The 18,025-nt window shown below is 39.8% G+C and overlaps 1 protein-coding gene across 2 annotated transcripts in view; it reads right to left on the bottom strand.

Annotated features, from left to right (window-relative positions):
• pde4d (phosphodiesterase 4D, cAMP-specific) overlaps positions 1-18,025 on the bottom strand; it is a 475,712-nt gene that overhangs the window by 300,096 nt on the left and 157,591 nt on the right. The window contains exon 1 of one of the 2 annotated variants that reach the window (XM_061928989.1): positions 15,368-16,251. The exons of the other annotated variant lie outside the window; for it this stretch is intronic. Within the exon in view, the coding sequence (XP_061784973.1) occupies positions 15,368-15,630 (263 nt within the window). The 5' untranslated portion in view covers positions 15,631-16,251. Of the gene's footprint in view, positions 1-15,367; positions 16,252-18,025 lie in introns of those variants that run through there. 2 annotated transcript variants of the gene reach the window in all.

Below are 18,025 nucleotides of genomic sequence, written 5' to 3'. Positions count from 1 at the left end.
TATGTAACTTTGGGGACTTTAGGGAAATATATGTGCTGTATGAACTTTGGGGAGGTGAACGGTACTTTGGACTGTGGGATTGAGTGTGTTGTGCAGGTGTTTGAGTTGTATTGGCGGGTTGTATGGACGGGAGGGGGGAGGTGTTTGTTATGCGGGATTAATTTGTGGCATATTAAATATAAGCCTGGTTGTGTTGTGGCTAATAGAGTATATATATGTCTTGTGTTTATTTACTGTTTTAGTCATTCCCAGCTGAATATCAGGTCCCACCCGCCTCTCACAGCATCTTCCCTATCTGAATCGCTCCCACTGCCCTCTAGTCCTTCACTCTCACTTTCCTCATCCACGAATCTTTCATCCTCGCTCAAATTAATGGGGAAATCGTCGCTTTCTCGGTCCGAATCGCTCTCTCTGCAGGTGGCCATGATTGTAAACAATGTGCAGATGTGAGGAGCTCCACAACCTGTGACGTCACGCTACTCGTCTGCTACTTCCGGTACAGGCAAGGCTTTTTTATCAGCGACCAAAAGTTGCGAACTTAATCATCGATGTTCTCTACTAAATCCTTTCAGCAAAAATATGGCAATACCGCGAAATGAAAAGTATGACACATAGAATGGACCTGCTATCCCCGTTTAAATAAGAAAATCGCATTTCAGTAGGCCTTTAAGGTCTGTGAACAACATAAGCCAATTAGCATTTGGGTTGCATTGATTAAAAGTGTCCTTTGGAGTGAAACAACCTGCCATGATTTTCATCGTGTTCCAGCAACAAAGACGTGCAAAAGTCGAGTCAGGCCGAGGAGACGCATTGTCTCCTAAATGAAGTACAGAGTGTCGGGGTGTGTGTCATCAGAATGTGCTGCCTGGTAGTTCCCTTCAAGTCCCCTGCAGTGTCGAAACAATGAAAGCATGATTGAGGTAAATTACATCGCTCTCTCTCACCCTCTTATAAATAAATTGCGTCTCCCCTTGCCCTCGCTGCCACACCATTTTTCTCCTCGCCTCCCACATCATGTCTGATAGTCTGTCTGACACTTGCGGTTATTATTTTTTTTCTTCTTCCAAATGTCAAAACAGCACGCCGCCTTGATAACTCAGGTGTTGTCCTCTCTTACCAGCTTGTGTTGTTGCAGCACCGCAAGCACGACACAAAGGCTGCTTGTCTTTCATTGGCAGGCGCAGGTGACACCTTCTTTCTGCCTCATCCATCAATCATCTGATCTCTAGTCTCTTTACACTATGCAACATAACCAGTCACATTTTTCACATTGTTTTTCTTTGTGTAAAATCTCATTCTGTTAAAAGTAGGGATGATGTTTGATAATAAATTATCGAGTTCGAGCCTATTATCAAATCCTCTTATCGAACCGATTCCTTATCGATTCTCTTATCGAGTCCAGATAGGTTGTTGTATATGGAAAAAAACACACAATATTTGGTTTAACAAAAGCTCACTTTTATTATATAAGAAAAAAATGTAATCTAATAAATAACTAAATATTGACTGTTACCCCCCTAAAAAAATAAAATAAAATAAATAAATATTGACTGCTGTTACCCAAAGTATATTAAGTTGGATTTTTCAGAAAAACAAATATATACAGTAACGCAAAAACAATCTGTCTCTGTGATCACTATAGGTGTATAAATAATAATATAGTGTTAAATAAAACCAAACCCTTGGGCACAAAACTGAAAATAATACAGCTCTCCAAAAAGTGCACTTCTGCTGCTATTTGACATAACTGTTTGTTATGATGCTTTTGACATTTTTGCACTTTATTTCTTTATTGAAAGAAAATTCTATGACGAGAAAAGTTGTTTGCAAATGTGGTTACAATGCTAAAAAATGAAAAGTTAAAGCTAAAAAAAAGAAATACACTTTATTGAGTTAACATTATTTCTTTATAGGGGGAAATATGTGATGTTATGAGCTAGGGAATATAACAACTACACTACCCAGCATGCAAGGGGAGTGACGAGCATGCGCGGTAGCCCCGAAAAGTGTTGTTGCATGTTGTCACGCCGGCAGCTAAGAATGAGGTTATGAGCACGCTGTGAAAATAAACGTCAAGAACTCAGTCAACACACCTCGTCTGTATTATTTATAATTAGACAGACAACACATATACAGTGTGATTTTGTTTTGTTTACAAGGAAAGAAAAACAAGAGTTAAAAAAGGGAGATCATGTCATATATGTTGTGGTTGCTTTAAGAACGTTGCGACAGCTGCCGTAAAGGAGGTGCGTTGCTATGTTTCCGGTTGGTCGTAAAAGTGTTGGTCATGTGTTTGTACCCTGCTCAAATCTCTCAGTAAAGTTATTCATTGGATTATACCTTTTGTTTTGAACTTTATTACACCTTGGAGCGCTTTTTCCGGTCCATTGTTTTTCCTGCTTTTCCTATCTGCACCTAATGACTGAGCTACGTGACGTCATTTCTTGTGATGTCTCACGGGGCATTTCTGGTCGGGACGGGATTCGTTACGAGGGATTATAATAAAGAACCAACTCTTTTTCTTTACTATAGTGGTCTCGATAACGGGTACCGGTTCTCAAAAAATGATTCGAGTCCGAGGACTCGGTTCTTTTCTTATCGAACAACCGGGAAAATCGGTTTCGAGTATCATCCCTAGTTAAAAGACTACATTTTAAAAACAGATTACCATATTTTCCGGACCATAGGGCGCACCGGATTAAAAGGCGCACTGCCGATGAATGGTCTATTTTCGATTATTTTTCATATAAAAGTAAAAATTAGAGATGTCTGATAAATGCTTTAAAATGTAATATCCGAAATTATCAGTATCTGTTTCAAAATGATCGGTATCGGTTTCAAAAAGTAAAATGTATGACTTTTTAAAACGCCGCTGTGTACACGGACGTAGAGAGAAGTACAGAGCGCCAATAAATCTTAAAGGCACTGTCTCTGCGTGCCGGCCCAGTCACATAATATTTACGGCTTTTCACACACACAAGTGAATCCAAGCTTACTTGGTCAACAGCCATACAGGTCACACTGAAGGTGGCCGCATAAACAACTTTAACACTGTTACAAATATGCGCCACACTGTGAACCCACACCAAACAAGAATGACAAACACATTTCGGGAGAACATCCGCACCGTAACACAACATAAACACAACAGTACAAATACCCAGAACCCCTTGCAGCACTAACTCTTCTGGGATGCTACAATATACACCCCTCGCTACCCCCTATCCCCCCGCCACCCACCCCAACCTTCTCATGCATGTCCCAAATTCCAAGCTGCTGTTTTGAGGCATGTTAAAAAAAATAATGCACTTTGTGACTTCAATAATAAATATGGCAGTGCCATGTTGGCACTTTTTTCCATAACTTGAGTTGATTTATTTTGGAAAACCTTGTTACATTGTTTAATGCATCCAGCGGGGCATCACAACAGAATTAGGCATAATAATGTGTTAATTCAACGACTGAATATATCGGTATCGGTTGATATCGGTATCGGTAATTAAGAGTTGGACAATATCGGAATATCGGATATCGGCAAAAAAGCCATTATCGGACATCTCTAGTTAAAAGTTAAAGTACCAATGATTGTCACACACACACTAGGTGTGGCGAAATTATTTTCTGTATTTGACCCATCACCCTTGATCACTCCCTGGGAGTTGAGGGGAGCAGTGAGCAGCAGAGGTGGCCGCGCCCGAGAAACATTTTCGGTGATTTAACCCCGAATTCCAACCCTTGATGCTGAGTGCCAAGCAGGGAGGTAATTGGTCCCATTTTTATAGTCTTTGGTATGACTCGGCCGGGGTTTGAACTCACAACCTACCGATCTCAGGGCGGACACACAGGGGTGTGTGCTCCTAAGGCTTAGGAGCACACACCCCTGCCCTAGGGTATGCATTGACCAGTTTGCAAACATCCACAAGTTCACGTTGACATTTCATTGACAGGATGTTTAAGGATGATGCCATTGTTTAATGTCATAATTTTTCATGACTAACCGCATGTAACCCTAATAAAAAAAAACAACAGATTGCCCAAAGTACTTTTTAAGGTAACCTTCACAGAATTGATTAACGTGGACGCCGACTTAAACAAGGTGAAAAACTTATTGGGGTGTTACCATTTAGTGGTCAATTGTACGGAATATGTACTGTACTGTGCAATCTACTAATAAAAGTCTCAATCAATCAATCAGAGGCAGGATGATGCCTATGTGAAAATGAATCCCACAATGCCAGGACAAATGTGTGTTGTGTTGAAGCAACGCAACCATCGTACCCAGACACTGAGATTGTTACACATCCAATTAATTATTCATTTTAAATTAAGTGTAAGCACACAGTGCTGCGGCAATGCACCCCCTCGCTGGGGTCCTTCATAAAAGAAACACACAAACACATGCCGAAGCTTCTGTTATAATTGTGATCTGAGGGATTAACTCTAGCAATAATAAAGCGCCACCGTGCATAGTTGAAAAAAAAAAAAAAGATAAAATGACTTGAAATAATCCACAAAGACAAAGCCCCCCGGTAAACTTGCTCAATCATGAACGGGAACATACACAGGTGTAATGGAGAAGGTTATCTATTAAAGCAATGACAGAAACAAAGAGTAATATCGTATTTTTCAAAGTATAAGTCGCACCGGCCGAAAATGCATAATAAAGAAGGAAAAAAAAACATATATAAGTCGCACTGGAGTATAAATCGCATTTTTGGGGGAAATGTATTTGATAAAAGCCAACACCAAGAATAGACATTTGAAAGGCAATTTAAAATAAAAAAAGAATAGTGAACAACAGGCTGAATAAGTGTACGTTATATGAGGCATAAATAACCAACTGAGAACATGCCTGGCATTGGCGTTGTTAGGCCTATTTTAGGGGGGCTCAAGCCCCCCTAAATAATTTGGTGGTTTTTTGGTTTTTTTTTACAAATACATGCCGACATATTCACTATAAAGCGGTCCAAATATGAGTTTAAATAAATAATCATATAACCTGTTATTATTCACTCAGTTTCCCCTCACTTCGTAGCGTAAGGGAGAGAGCCCCTTTAGTGTGTCGGTATCCAATCCATTCCACTTGTTCATATAGAAAATGCCCACATCACTCAAATTCCAGTCCGCATTTTCTCTGCGACCTTGCTTGCGGTCCTGCAGTGAAGCTGCACAAAACCTTGTGTGTGCAATTTTAAATAATTTAGTTTTTAAGTTTTGTGTTTCTTGTAGAATCTATATAAAGTAATATACATTAGCCTATTGTTAAAATAATGAAAAAAACATCATTAAATATATTTGTTTTATTGTATTGTTACATTAATAGCTGTTGTATTATTATAGGATGGCGTGTTAAACATTTCATAGGATTTTCAGAGGGAGGAAAAACCAAGACATTTAATATAAAATGTAAAATGAATAAATACATAAAAAGAAAAAGAAAAAAAATGGTTAAAAGCCATCGTCCCGGGGAGCATTTCATTTCGTCCCGCGCATTATTTTAAAATAATAATAATAACAATGAATAATTTCTAAGTCTTTGTTTGCCGTTTGTGAAGTTTTGTGCTTGCGCGTAACGTTCGCTCGCATCCTGTGCATCTCCTGGGGGCTAAGCCCCCCCTGTCCTTAAAAGCTAGTGACGCCCCTGGTGCCTGGTATGTTAACGTAACATATTATGGTAAGAGTCATTCAAATAACTATAACATATAGAACATGCTATACGTTTACCAAACAATCTGTCACTCCTAATCGCTAAATCCCATGAAATCTTATACGTCTAGTCCAGGGGTCGGCAACCCGCGGCTCTTTAGCGCCGCCCTAGTGGCTCTCTGGAGCTTTTTCAAAAATGTATGAAAAATGGAAAAAGATGAGGGGAAAAAATATATATTTTTTGTTTTAATATGGTTTCTGTAGGAGGACAAACATGACACAAACCTCCCTAATTGTTATAAAGCACACTGTTTATATTAAACATGCTTCACTGACTCAAGTATTTGGCGAGCGCCGTTTTGTCCTACTAATTTTGGCGGTCCTTGAACTCACCGTAGTTTGTTTACATGTATAACTTTCTCCGACTTTCGAGGACGTGTTTTATGCCACTTCTTTTTCTGTCTCATTTTGTCCACCAAACTTTTAATGTTGTGCATGAATGCACAAAGGTGAGTTTTGTTGATGTTATTGACTTGTGTGGAGTGCTAATCAGACATATTTGGTCACTGCATGACTGCAAGCTAATCGATGCTAACATGCTATTTAGGCTAGCTATATGTACATATTGCATCATTATGCCTCATTTGTAGCTATATTTGAGGTCATTTAGTTTCCTTTAAGTCATCTCAATTCAATGTATATCTCATGACACACTATCTGTATGTAATATGGCTTTTAATTTGTTGCGGCTCCAGACAGATTTGTTTTTGTATTTTTGGTCCAATATGGCTCTTTCAACATTTTGAGTTGCTGACCCCTGGTCTAGTCTCTTACGTGAATGAGCTAAATAATATTATTTGATATTTTACGGTAATGTGTTAATAATTTCACACATAATTCGCTCCTGAGTATAAGTCGCACCCCCGGCCAAACTATGAAAAAAACTGCGACTTATAGTCCGAAAAATACGGTACTCAAAATGGTCCACAAGTCAACACCTAGAGTAGGATTGATCTCTTATTCCTAGGATCTTGCATTCCTTGTTTTATTTGTTGTCTTATGGTGGTGACAAAGGAACTTACCGTGATAAAAGGACAGTGTCTGTCTGCTCAGTACATTCAATAAATATTAGTTACATCTACAAGTTCATTTAAAAATCTAAATTATTAAGGACAAGTGGTAGAAAATGAATTATTTACTGTTAATATCTGCTTACTTTCTCTTTTAACATGTTCTATCTACACTTCTGTTCGAATGTAATAATCACTTATTCGTCTGTTGTTTGATACTTTACATTAGTTTTGGATGATACCACAAATTTGGGTATCGATCCGATACCAAATAGTTACAGGATCATACATTGGTCATATGCAAAGTCATCATGTGCCCAGGGACATCTTGCCTGAGTTTATAAACATAATATACATTTAAAAAAAAGGAAAAAAGATGTTGTGATGCCAAAAAATATCGATGTAACCATAGTAGTATCGACTAGATACGCTCCTGTATGTCAGGACTTGGACTATGGTGTGGTTTGTTTTCCCGTGGTGCAAAGCGACTTGACCGGACACGACGTGAAGGTAAGGACATGTTTAATATTTTAACTCAAAAAGGTATAAACAAAAGGCGCACACAAAGGCGGAAAACAAACTTGACTACTGAAACAAAACCTGCAAACTATGGCATGAATAAAGAAAACTTACTTGGAACGAGAAAAGGACATGAAAAAGAGCAGCATGGATATCAACAAGGGTGTGTAGAGGGTGATGTCGCCAGGAAGACAGCCTGGCAACTGGGAGCTTAAATAATAGTGACATGATTAGTGACAGCAGTTGCGTGACGCAAAATGTAAAAACGTGAGACAGGTGCGTGACATGAGGATGTGAACCAGGTGAAACTAATGGTTGCTATGGTGACAAAACAAACAAAAGTGCACAAAAAGTCCAAAAACCAAACCGAACATGACTAAAACAAAACATGATCACACAGACATGACACTGTACTTGGTATCATTACTGTCACAACGAGGGTTTGTTTCCCCGGGATGCAAACGGATCACTCCTGACAGGACTTGCAGGTAGGAACATATTTTAATCTTCTCAAGAAATCTTGGCAGGGCATGAGGTAAACAAACAGCATAAACTATGGCTTGGAACAAAAACGAAACTGTGGCATGAAACAAACAGCATAAACTATGGCATGGAACAAACACGAAACTGTGGCATGAAACAAACACGACTTACATGGCAAGGCATGAGGTAAACACTTAGCATAAACTATGGCATTGCATGACACAAACAATGACGCCAGGCCGACTGACTCGCAAAGGCAGGCTTAAATAATGTCTCATGATTAGAGCCAGGTGAGCGTCCTGAACACAAGAGGCAGGTGAAACTAATACGCAACCATGGCAACCAAAACAAACAAGAGTGCACAAAAAACAGGAACTATGGAGTCCAAAACTAGCAGAACATAACAAAAACATGATCCGGACCACGGATCATGACAATTACAGTGGATGTTAGGTGTAGATCCACCAATGGCGTTTGTTTACATTGTCACGCCGGTGACAAGTACTAACTATTATTCTACTAAAAAGTAGAATAATACTAGTTTTGACAAAATATTTCAGTGGGTCTGGGTAAGAATTCTTGAAGAATGGACTACCGTAAGTACGAAAGAGATAGAGATGATACGGTATTATCTGCTCACAGATGCTACCTGGTGGTTGTTTCAGCACACTGCAGCTATCCCTGGATAGTCCCACTCCATAATGCTTCGGTCACACGCAGAATTCTCACAGGAATGTGGCCAAAAAATACAACCTTCACTATCGTAAATGACGCAATATGTTACCGCCAAAGTCAGCGGCCAAATTAGGAGTCTTTGTAACATGTTTTAAAATTGTTCTATTATCATTTACATAGAAAATAATACATAGTGGTATTTTATTGTGACTACAAAAGGCTGCAATATTTATCCCAATAAAGATTTTAGGCCCAATTGCCCAGCCTTAGAGTCCATCAATGTAGGTTTGACTTGACTTTTCCCTGCGATAACGAGCACAATTAAAAGTCCATCAACAAGGAGTGGGAGAGTGATTATTATTAGTGAGTGGCTTTTTAATTGAATTTGCCTCATTAAGCGCACATCAATATCCACACTCCTATTCTGCGCGAGTGTGACAACAGAATATACCAATAAATATGGATTTTTTTTTCCTCTTTTTTTCCTTGTAGTCTTTTTGTCACTTCATTCTTCCAATGCAATACCAAAATAGAGATCAAGCACCATGAATTTAAAACAAAATCGGGGGTAACACTTTAGTATGGGGAACGTATTCTAAGTAACAAAGACTTAATTAAGAGTTATTTGGACACTAGGGGAACATAATCTAAGTAACAAAGACTACATTTCAGAGTTATTTGGTTAGGGTTAGGGTTAGGGTTAGAGCAGACCTGGGCAAATTAAGACCCGGGGGCCACATGCGGCCCGTTAAGCTTTTCAATCTGGCCCGCCGGACATTCCCAAATATTTTTTTTAGATCTATAAGATGGAAACTAGCTGCCATTATGATGTGCAGTGATGTTTTCTAATGCATACTTGCCAACCCTCCCGAAATTCAGCGCCTCTCCCGAAAACCTCCCGGGACAAATTTTCTCCCGAAAATCTCCCGAAATTCAGGCGGAGCTGGAAGCCACGCCCCCTCCAGCTCCATGCGGACCTGAGTGACGTGTCAACAGCCTGTATTCACGTCCGCTTTCCCACAATATAAACAGCATGCCTGCCCAAACACGTTATAACTGTAGAATGATCGAGGGCGAGTTCTTGGTTTCTTATGTGGGTTTATTGTTAGGCAGTTTCATTAACGTCCTCCCAGCGCGGTAAAAACACACAACAACAGCAGTCATGTTTTATTCTACCGTAAAGCAGTTCGTCTGCCGTAAACAGCAATGTTGTTGTAATATATTGAGTTGGAGGCAATAAACAGGCGAGGTGATGAAGTACGTCTCTTTACTGTAGACTTCAGAACAGACACACACACTTGACGTCAGGTGCGCAACACCACGTAAATCGTTGGCCAACCAAAAAGTAACCCCAGTATGCTATAGTCAACATTAACCAGGAGATGGCAACAGACAAACATAGATCACTCTATTACATTCCTCCCCTTTTAGAAATGTAGAAGTTACTGAAAATAAATAAACAACCCAACCAAAAAATGCAGCAGCTCAATTAAAAAACTGTACTTAAGCCACATTCTTTTTTCTTTTTTTTTTAGTACTGAACTCTTAACCCTCATTTGTAAACAATAACATGCTTATTATACAAACAGTATTTGTACACCTTTAACACAGATTTTTATACTGTCTTCAGAGATTCAGTTTTTTTGGTGGTACTCGAAACCTTTCTGGGTACCTGCGAAAGGGTGTTCAGCATGGATAGAAAAATAGTGACAGAGAATAGAATAAGGATGGACAATTCAACCCTTAACTCAACAATGAGTAGATGAGTGTTATGTGTGTGTATATGTGTAAATAAATGAACACTGAAATTCAAGTATTTCTTTTATATATATATATATATATATATATATATATATATATATATATATATATATATATATATATAATAAATATATATATATATATATATATATATATATATATATATATATATATATATATATATATATATAGCTAGAATTCACTGAAAGTCAAGTATTTCTTATATATATATATATATATATATGAAATACTTGACTTGGTGAATTCTAGCTGTAAATATACTCCTCCCCTCTTAGCCACGCCCCGATCGAAAGGGGGTGTGACATTCATATTTTGTCAATATTCAGGGTTTTATCAATCATAGAAAAATGTAAAATTCCATTACGTTTTTTTAAGGCGGTCTGTCATAACGTTTTTAGCATTCAATCAGACATTATTGTGAGGTTTTGTATTAGTGTTCCTAAAAATAGATATACCGGCCACCAGGCACATTTTTTTCTCTAAATGTGGCCCCCGAGTCAAAATAATTGCCCAGGCCTGGGTTAGAGGGTTAGGGTTAGGGTTAGTTGTATAATAAAGGCATTCATTTTTTGAATTAAATTAAAGTACCAATGATTGTCACACACACACGAGGTGTGGCGAAATTATTCTCTGCGTTTGACCCATCACCCTTGAGCACCCCCTGGGAGGTGAGGGGAGCAGTGAGCAGCAGCGGTGGCCGCGCCCGGGAATCATTTTTGGTGATTTAACCCCCAATTCCAACCCTTGATGCTGAGTGCCAAGCAGGGAGGTAATGGCTCCCATTTTTATAGTTTTTGGTATGACTCGGCCGGGGTTTTAACTCACAACCTATCGATCGCAGGGCGGACACTCTAACCACTAGGCCACTGAGTAGGTGCAGAATAAGGCATTAATAAGTACTTAATAATGACTAATTAAGAGCCAATATGTTACTAATTTGCATGTTAATAAGCAATTAATTAATGCTGAATATGTTCCCCATGCTAAAGTGTTACCAAAATCGGTTACGTAATCCCCCAAAACGAGCGCTGACAAAGCGTATTGCATTTATGTGTGCACACGCAGACCCGGATCATTAAGTCGTAAAATGTGAATTATACAGCTTAGTGCATAAACACAACCAGCACTGGGCGGCAAAAAGAGACGAGGGCGTTGTTGGTAATAAATGTGAGGGGAAATTAAATACGGCACAAGAGGAAGAAAGTTAGTGTGCAGAGTAGGGAGGATGCATGAGTAGATATCATGCATGGTAATGAGGACGTGGGTGATGACGTCAAGAGTGGTGGTGATGCAGGTTGATGGGGGGGGGGGGGGGGGGGGGGGGGGGGGGCTGGTAACTGGTTGAAGGGAGGTATGGAGGCGAAAGTGGTTCAGGAATAGATGAAGGCACAAGGCGTGGGTGGGCGCAACTGGGCCTGATAAACAGCCAAGAATAGAGCGTTAATTAATAGTCTGAAAAAAACCGCTGGAGACGCAAGTGCACTGAGAGGAAATAAAGTGATGGCTTCCTCATCTTGTAAGGAAATAGCCATAGAGGAAAGCGTTAATATTACAGAATAATACTGTATTAATCAGGGGTGTGTCAGTACAAGTATACCATGCACTGCACATTCTTAATCTGTATTTTTGTGCTGCCACACTGCAAAAAGTCAGTGTTCAAAAACAAGAAAAAAAAAATACAAAAATGAGGGGTATTTTATTTGAATTAAGCAAAATTATCTGCCAATAGAAGAAGACTATTTGGCTTGTCAAGACTTTCCAAAACAAGTAAAATTAGCTAACCTCAATGAACCAAAAAATACCTTAAAATAAGTATATTCTCACTAATAACAAGTGCACTTTTCTTGGTAGAAAAAAAAAATGGACCTTTTTACTCAATATGTTGAAAAATATTCTTAAATGAAGTAAATGCTAGTGCCATTATCTTGACATAATGATATGCGCTCTGCATTACATTTCTTGAAACAAGCCAACTTATACTAAAAACTGATTTATTGTTCTTAATGGAAAGGCAAATGCTTTAAAATGTAATATCGGAAATTATCGGTATCGGTTTCAAAATTATCGGTTTCGGTTTCAAAAAGTAAAATTTATGACTTTTTAAAACGCCGCTGTGTACACAGCTGTAGGGAGAAGTACAGAGCGCCAATAAACCTTAAAGGCACTTCCATTGCGTGCCGGCCCAGTCACATAATATCTACGGCTTTTCTCACACACACAAGCGAATGCAAGGCATACTTGGTCAACCGCCATACAGGTCACACGGAGGGTGGCCGTATAAACAACTTTAACACTGTTACAAATATGCGCCACACTGTGAATCCACACCAAACAAGAATGACAAACACATTTCGGGAGAACATCTGCACCGTAACACAACATAAACACAACAGAACAAATACCCAGAACCCCTTGCAGCACTAACTCTTCCGGGACGCTACAATATACAAGGAGAGCATGTCCCAAATTCCAAGCTGCTGTTTTGAGGCATGTTAAAAAAAAAAAAAGCACTTTGTGACTTCAATAATAAATATGGCAGTGCCATGTTGGCATTTTTTTTCCATAACTTGAGTTGATTTATTGTGGAAAATCTTGTTACATTGTTTAATGCATCCATCGGGGCATCGCAACAAAATTAGGCATAATAATGTGTTAATTCCACGACTGTATATATCGGTATCGGTTGATATCGGTATCGGTAATTAAGAGTTGGACAATATCGGAATATCGGATATCGGGAAAAAAGCCATTATCGGACATCTCTAGCTACAATACAATTAAAACTATTGATTTCATTGAGGCACGCTGTTTTTGTGCCTCACAGGTGAGTTTCTTCACATTTAACCAAACAGTTAACTTTGCAATATATAAACTGTATTTTCCAGGCTATAAAGCCCATCCATCCATCCATTTTGAACCCCAGTAACCAGCAACCCTCCGATTGCTGGCACGGCCACTCTACCAACTTCGCCAGGCACGTTGTCAGTTGGGGGGGGGGGGGGGGGGGGGGGGGGGGGGGGGGGGGTGCTGGAGCCTATCTCAGCTGCATCATTTACAATCCTTATGTAAGACAAGAACAAATATGATTTTCTTTTTTAAGCATTTGCAAAAAGTAAATAAATGCAATCAAAAGTCCACCTATAAAATGCTCTTTGAAAAAACTGATTACAACTCACTACAGACATCCTGAGAGCCAACAAACATAATAAAACATCACTTACTGTATAATGTCTGCTCTCACTGGGATGCTGACTGTTAGGGTGTTCATATATTCTCGTTTAGATAAAGAATGAATCATAATCCTGCAATGGGTTAACAAAAAATGTAGGTGGAAACCAGCAACTTTCGGGTGTTTTTTTCACCATCTCCGGGTCTAAATTGCCTGTCAAAAGTTGACCAACTTGGCAGTTTATGTCCACAATATTTTACTATCAAGGTGAAAGACATTATTTTTCATTTAAAATAAACTTTCACCAGCTCTGAGGCGAGGAAGCAGCTCAGCAGCTGATGATGTCAATACAGCAACATAAGAACGCTACCTCTCTGATGGAGCCTATCTCAGCTGCAGTCGGGCGGAAGGCGGAGTACACCCTGGACAAGTCGCTACCTCATCGCAGGGCCAACACAGATTTTTCAACACGCATTTTTTCCCCATAACTTGAGTTGATTTATCCTGGAAAACCTTGTCACATTGTTTAATGCATCCAGCTGTGCATCGCAACAAAATTAGGCATAATATTGTGTTAATTCCACGACTGTATATATCGGTATCGGTTGATATCGGAATCGGTAATTAAGAGTTGGACAATATCGGAATATCGTCAAAAAAGCCATTATCGGACATCTCTCGCTAAAATACAATTAAAACTATTGATTTTATTGAGGCGCGCTGTTTTTGTGCCTCACAGGTGAGTTTCTTCACATTTAACCAAACAGTTGACTTTGCAAGGGCCAACACAGATTTTTCAACACGCATTTTTTTCCCATAACTTGAGTTGATTTATTCTGGAAAACCTTGTTACATTGTTTAATGCATCCAGCGGTGCATCGCAACAAAATTAGGCATAATAATGTGTTAATTCCATGACTGCATATATATCGGTATCGGTTGATATCGGAATCGGTAATTAAGAGTTGGACAATATCGGAATATCGGCAAAAAAGCCATTATCGGACATCTCTAGCTACAATACAATTAAAACTATTGATGTTATTGAGGCGCGCTGTTTTTGTGCCTCACAGGTGAGTTTCTTCACATTTAACCAAACAGTTGACTTTGCAATATAGAAACTGTATTTTCCAGGCTATAGAGCCCATCCATCCATCCATTTTCTACCGCTTGTCCCTTTTGGGATCACGGGGGGGGTGCTGGAGCCTATCTCAGCTGCATCATTTACAATCCTTATGTAAGACAAGAACAAATATGATTTTCTTTTTTAAGCATTTACAAAAAGTAAATAAATGCAAACAAAAGGGGGGGGGGGGGGTGCTGGAGCCTATCTCAGCTGCATCATTTACAATCCTTATGTAAGACAAGAACAAATATGATTTTCTTTTTTAAGCATTTACAAAAAGTAAATAAATGCAAACAAAAGGGGGGGGGGTGCTGGAGCCTATCTCAGCTGCATCATTTACAATCCTTATGTAAGACAAGAACAAATATGATTTTCTTTTTTAAGCATTTGCAAAAAGTAAATAAATACAATCAAAAGTCCACCTATAAAATGCTCTTTGAAAAAACTGATTACAACTCACTACAGACATCCTGAGAGCCAACAAACATAAAACATCACTTACTGTATAATGTCTGCTCTCACTGGGATGCCGACTGTTAGGGTGTTCATATATTCTCGTTTATTCTCACATTGTTTAATGCATCCAGCGGTGCATCGCAACAAAATTAGGCATAATATTGTGTTAATTCCACGACTGTATATATCGGTATCGGTTGATATCGGAATCGGTAATTAAGAGTTGGACAATATCGGCAAAAAAAGCCATTATCGGACATCTCTACCCGTGACCTTAAAAGAGAGAAATCCTTATTATTGCGTACCATAACACCCCTAATTAAAATCTAAATAAAGGAGGATTTAGCACACTATTAATCCCATAAATGTACTAAAAGTTTTCCAACAGGTGCACACACACACACACACACAGGTGCACACACACAGATGGTCGGTGCTCACCATGTGTGTGCAACAGTGAAGCGCCTCTGCTTGTGGTTGTTGTTGTTGAGCAGCATGCGGCGGAGCAACCGCGGCGAGTTGCGGGGGGACAGGCGAGGGGAGATGGAGGAGGGCGAGCGCCGGTGTCCGCGGGGCCTTTCCGGGTGCAGCAGGTTCTCCCGCAGGATCTTCACCAGGTCCTCGTTCAGGCCCGAGTGCTTCGGCATGGGGGGCACGGCCAGGGTGTCCTGGTGCGTCACCCCCATGGCTGCCTGCTGGGCCATGCCTCCTCCCAGGCACCAGTACTACCCACCAGTAGCGGTCCAACAGAACAGGACTAGAAAGAATAAATTCCCTCAGTGCAGTTAGTCCGCTTTTTCGTCACGAAATGTGCCAAAATTCCTCTGGATGGTAAATTCAACCAATAAAAGAAGAAAAATAAATAAATCCCTGCTTGTCCTCGTCAAATAAGGGCTGCTGCCTTTGTCTGCACCAGCACCCTGGATGTCTGCTGGCTGTGTGTGAGAGCACACAAGAAGATGAGGGGACGATGGAGAGAAGGCGGGAAGCAAGCAAAAAAAAAAAAAAAAAAGGCGGGGGGTTTCTGTCCAGTGAATGTCAAGCTGGCAGGAGTGAAAGTGAATCAATGTGTGCCCTGAAAAGAGCCCGGCATTGTTTATGGTGAAAGCCAACCGGACCGGTACATAGACCCGGCGCGTCTTGTTGGGGATTCTGCACCATCCGATCCCAGCGATTCATCCATCCTCTCCTCCACACACCCTCCCGCCGGCAAGAATGACTGCTGACTGCAGCCCGTTTGCCAGTGACTGAACCTTTGGAAGCCGCGCACAGCCAGCGTGTGTCGGAGTGTGTGTTTGATAAAGGGTAAAAAAAGAAATAAAAATTTAAATTAAAAAAAAGAAGAAGAGAAAGAAATGCTGGAATATTGTGTGAGAGTGAGAGAGAGATTGAGTGAGTGAGTGAGTGAGTGAGAGAGAGAGAGAGAGAGAGAGAGAGAGAGAGAGAGAGAGGAGTCACGAGCATTTCACTGCGGTGCACTGCAAAAAGTCAGTGTTCAAAAACAAAAAAAACAAAAAAAATTAGGGGTATTTTATTTGAACTAAGCAAAATTATCTGCCAATAGAACAAGAAAATTTGGCTTGTCAAGACTTTCCAAAACAAGTAAAATTAGCTAACCTCAATGAACCCAAAAATGCCTTAAAATAAGTATATTCTCACTAATAAGTGCACTTTTCTTGGTAGAAAAAAAAGAGACCTTTTTGCTCAATACCTTGAAAAATATTCTTGTGGAGAGGAGGGGGGGGGCACAGGTGTCCTGCTGGCCCCGCTATAGACTGGACTCTTACTATTATGTTAGATCCACTATGGACTGGACTCTCACAATATTATGTCAGACCCACTCGACATCCATTGCATTCGGTCTCCCCTAGAGGAGGGGGGGTTACCCACATATGCGGTCCTCTCCAAGGTTTCTCATAGTCATTCACATCGACGTCCCACTGGGGTGAGTTTTTCCTTGCCCTTATGTGGGCTCTGTACCGAGGATGTCGTTGTGGCTTGTGCAGCCCTTTGAGACACTTGTGATTTAGGGCTATATAAATAAACATTGATTGATTGATTGAAATGCTTGTGCCATTATCTTGACATCATGATATGCGCTCGGCATCATGATTTTTATTTTTTTTTCATGCTTGAAATAAAAAATGATTACTTTAAAAAAGCAGTTTTATACTTGTGAGTGTTGATGACACAGCTTTGCAACAGTTGATAATCTAGTTTCAAGCATGTTTTACTCAATATAGGTCATCAAATCTCAGCTACAAGCTGTAATATCTTACGGAGATCATTTAGGACCAAAACCCTTAAAACAAGTAAAACACTCTTCTTAGTGAGAATAATTATCTTATCAGACAGAAAATAAGCAAATATCACCCTTATTTGAGATATTTAATCTTACTTAGATTTCAGTTTTTGCAGTGTGCTAAAAGCACACATTAGTTAGCCTCCATCAATGCAATCGTACAAAAGTCATAATTTAACTTACATACTACGCACATATGACAGCCCCCCTAACCAGGTGCGTGCAAAATTCCAAACTGATTTAGGGATGAGTACCGAATTCAGTCCTCTTTAGAGGTGGCGAACTATCATATAAATCACCAAAATGATTCCCGAGCGCGGCCACCGCTGCTGCTCACTGCTCCCCTCACCTCCCAGGGGTTGGAACAATGGTCAAATGCAGAGGGTAATTTCACCACACCTGGTGTGTGTGTGTGTGTGTGTGTGTGTGTGTGTGTGTGTGTGTGTGTGTGTGTGTGTGTGTGTGTGTGTGTGTGTGTGTGTGTGTGACTATCAGTGGTACTTTAAGTTTAACTTTAACTTATCGAGTATTGATTTGCGTCAAATGTGTTTCAGTATTAACAATTTAAAAACAAGTACAATGCCCAATAGAACTGGCTTTTCCATCCTTTAAAATGGACTGAAGCTCCCCCTAAATGACCAGTTCAGGTAACCTCAGATTTGTTTGCAAGTTGTTCCAAAACCAAGAAGCAGCATATCTAAGTCTAAGTCTAAGTCTGAAGCCTTTTTTTTTTTTTCCAAAATTTGTGTTGGCTCTAGAAACCAACATGCTAAATATGACTTGCAACTAGAAATGTC

The sequence above is a fragment of the Nerophis lumbriciformis genome, linkage group LG33 (assembly GCF_033978685.3).
Source record: "Nerophis lumbriciformis linkage group LG33, RoL_Nlum_v2.1, whole genome shotgun sequence".
NCBI lineage: Eukaryota > Metazoa > Chordata > Actinopteri > Syngnathiformes > Syngnathidae > Nerophis > Nerophis lumbriciformis.
The sequence above is the reverse complement of the archived record's forward strand: the minus strand, read 5'-3'. Positions and strand labels throughout refer to the sequence as shown.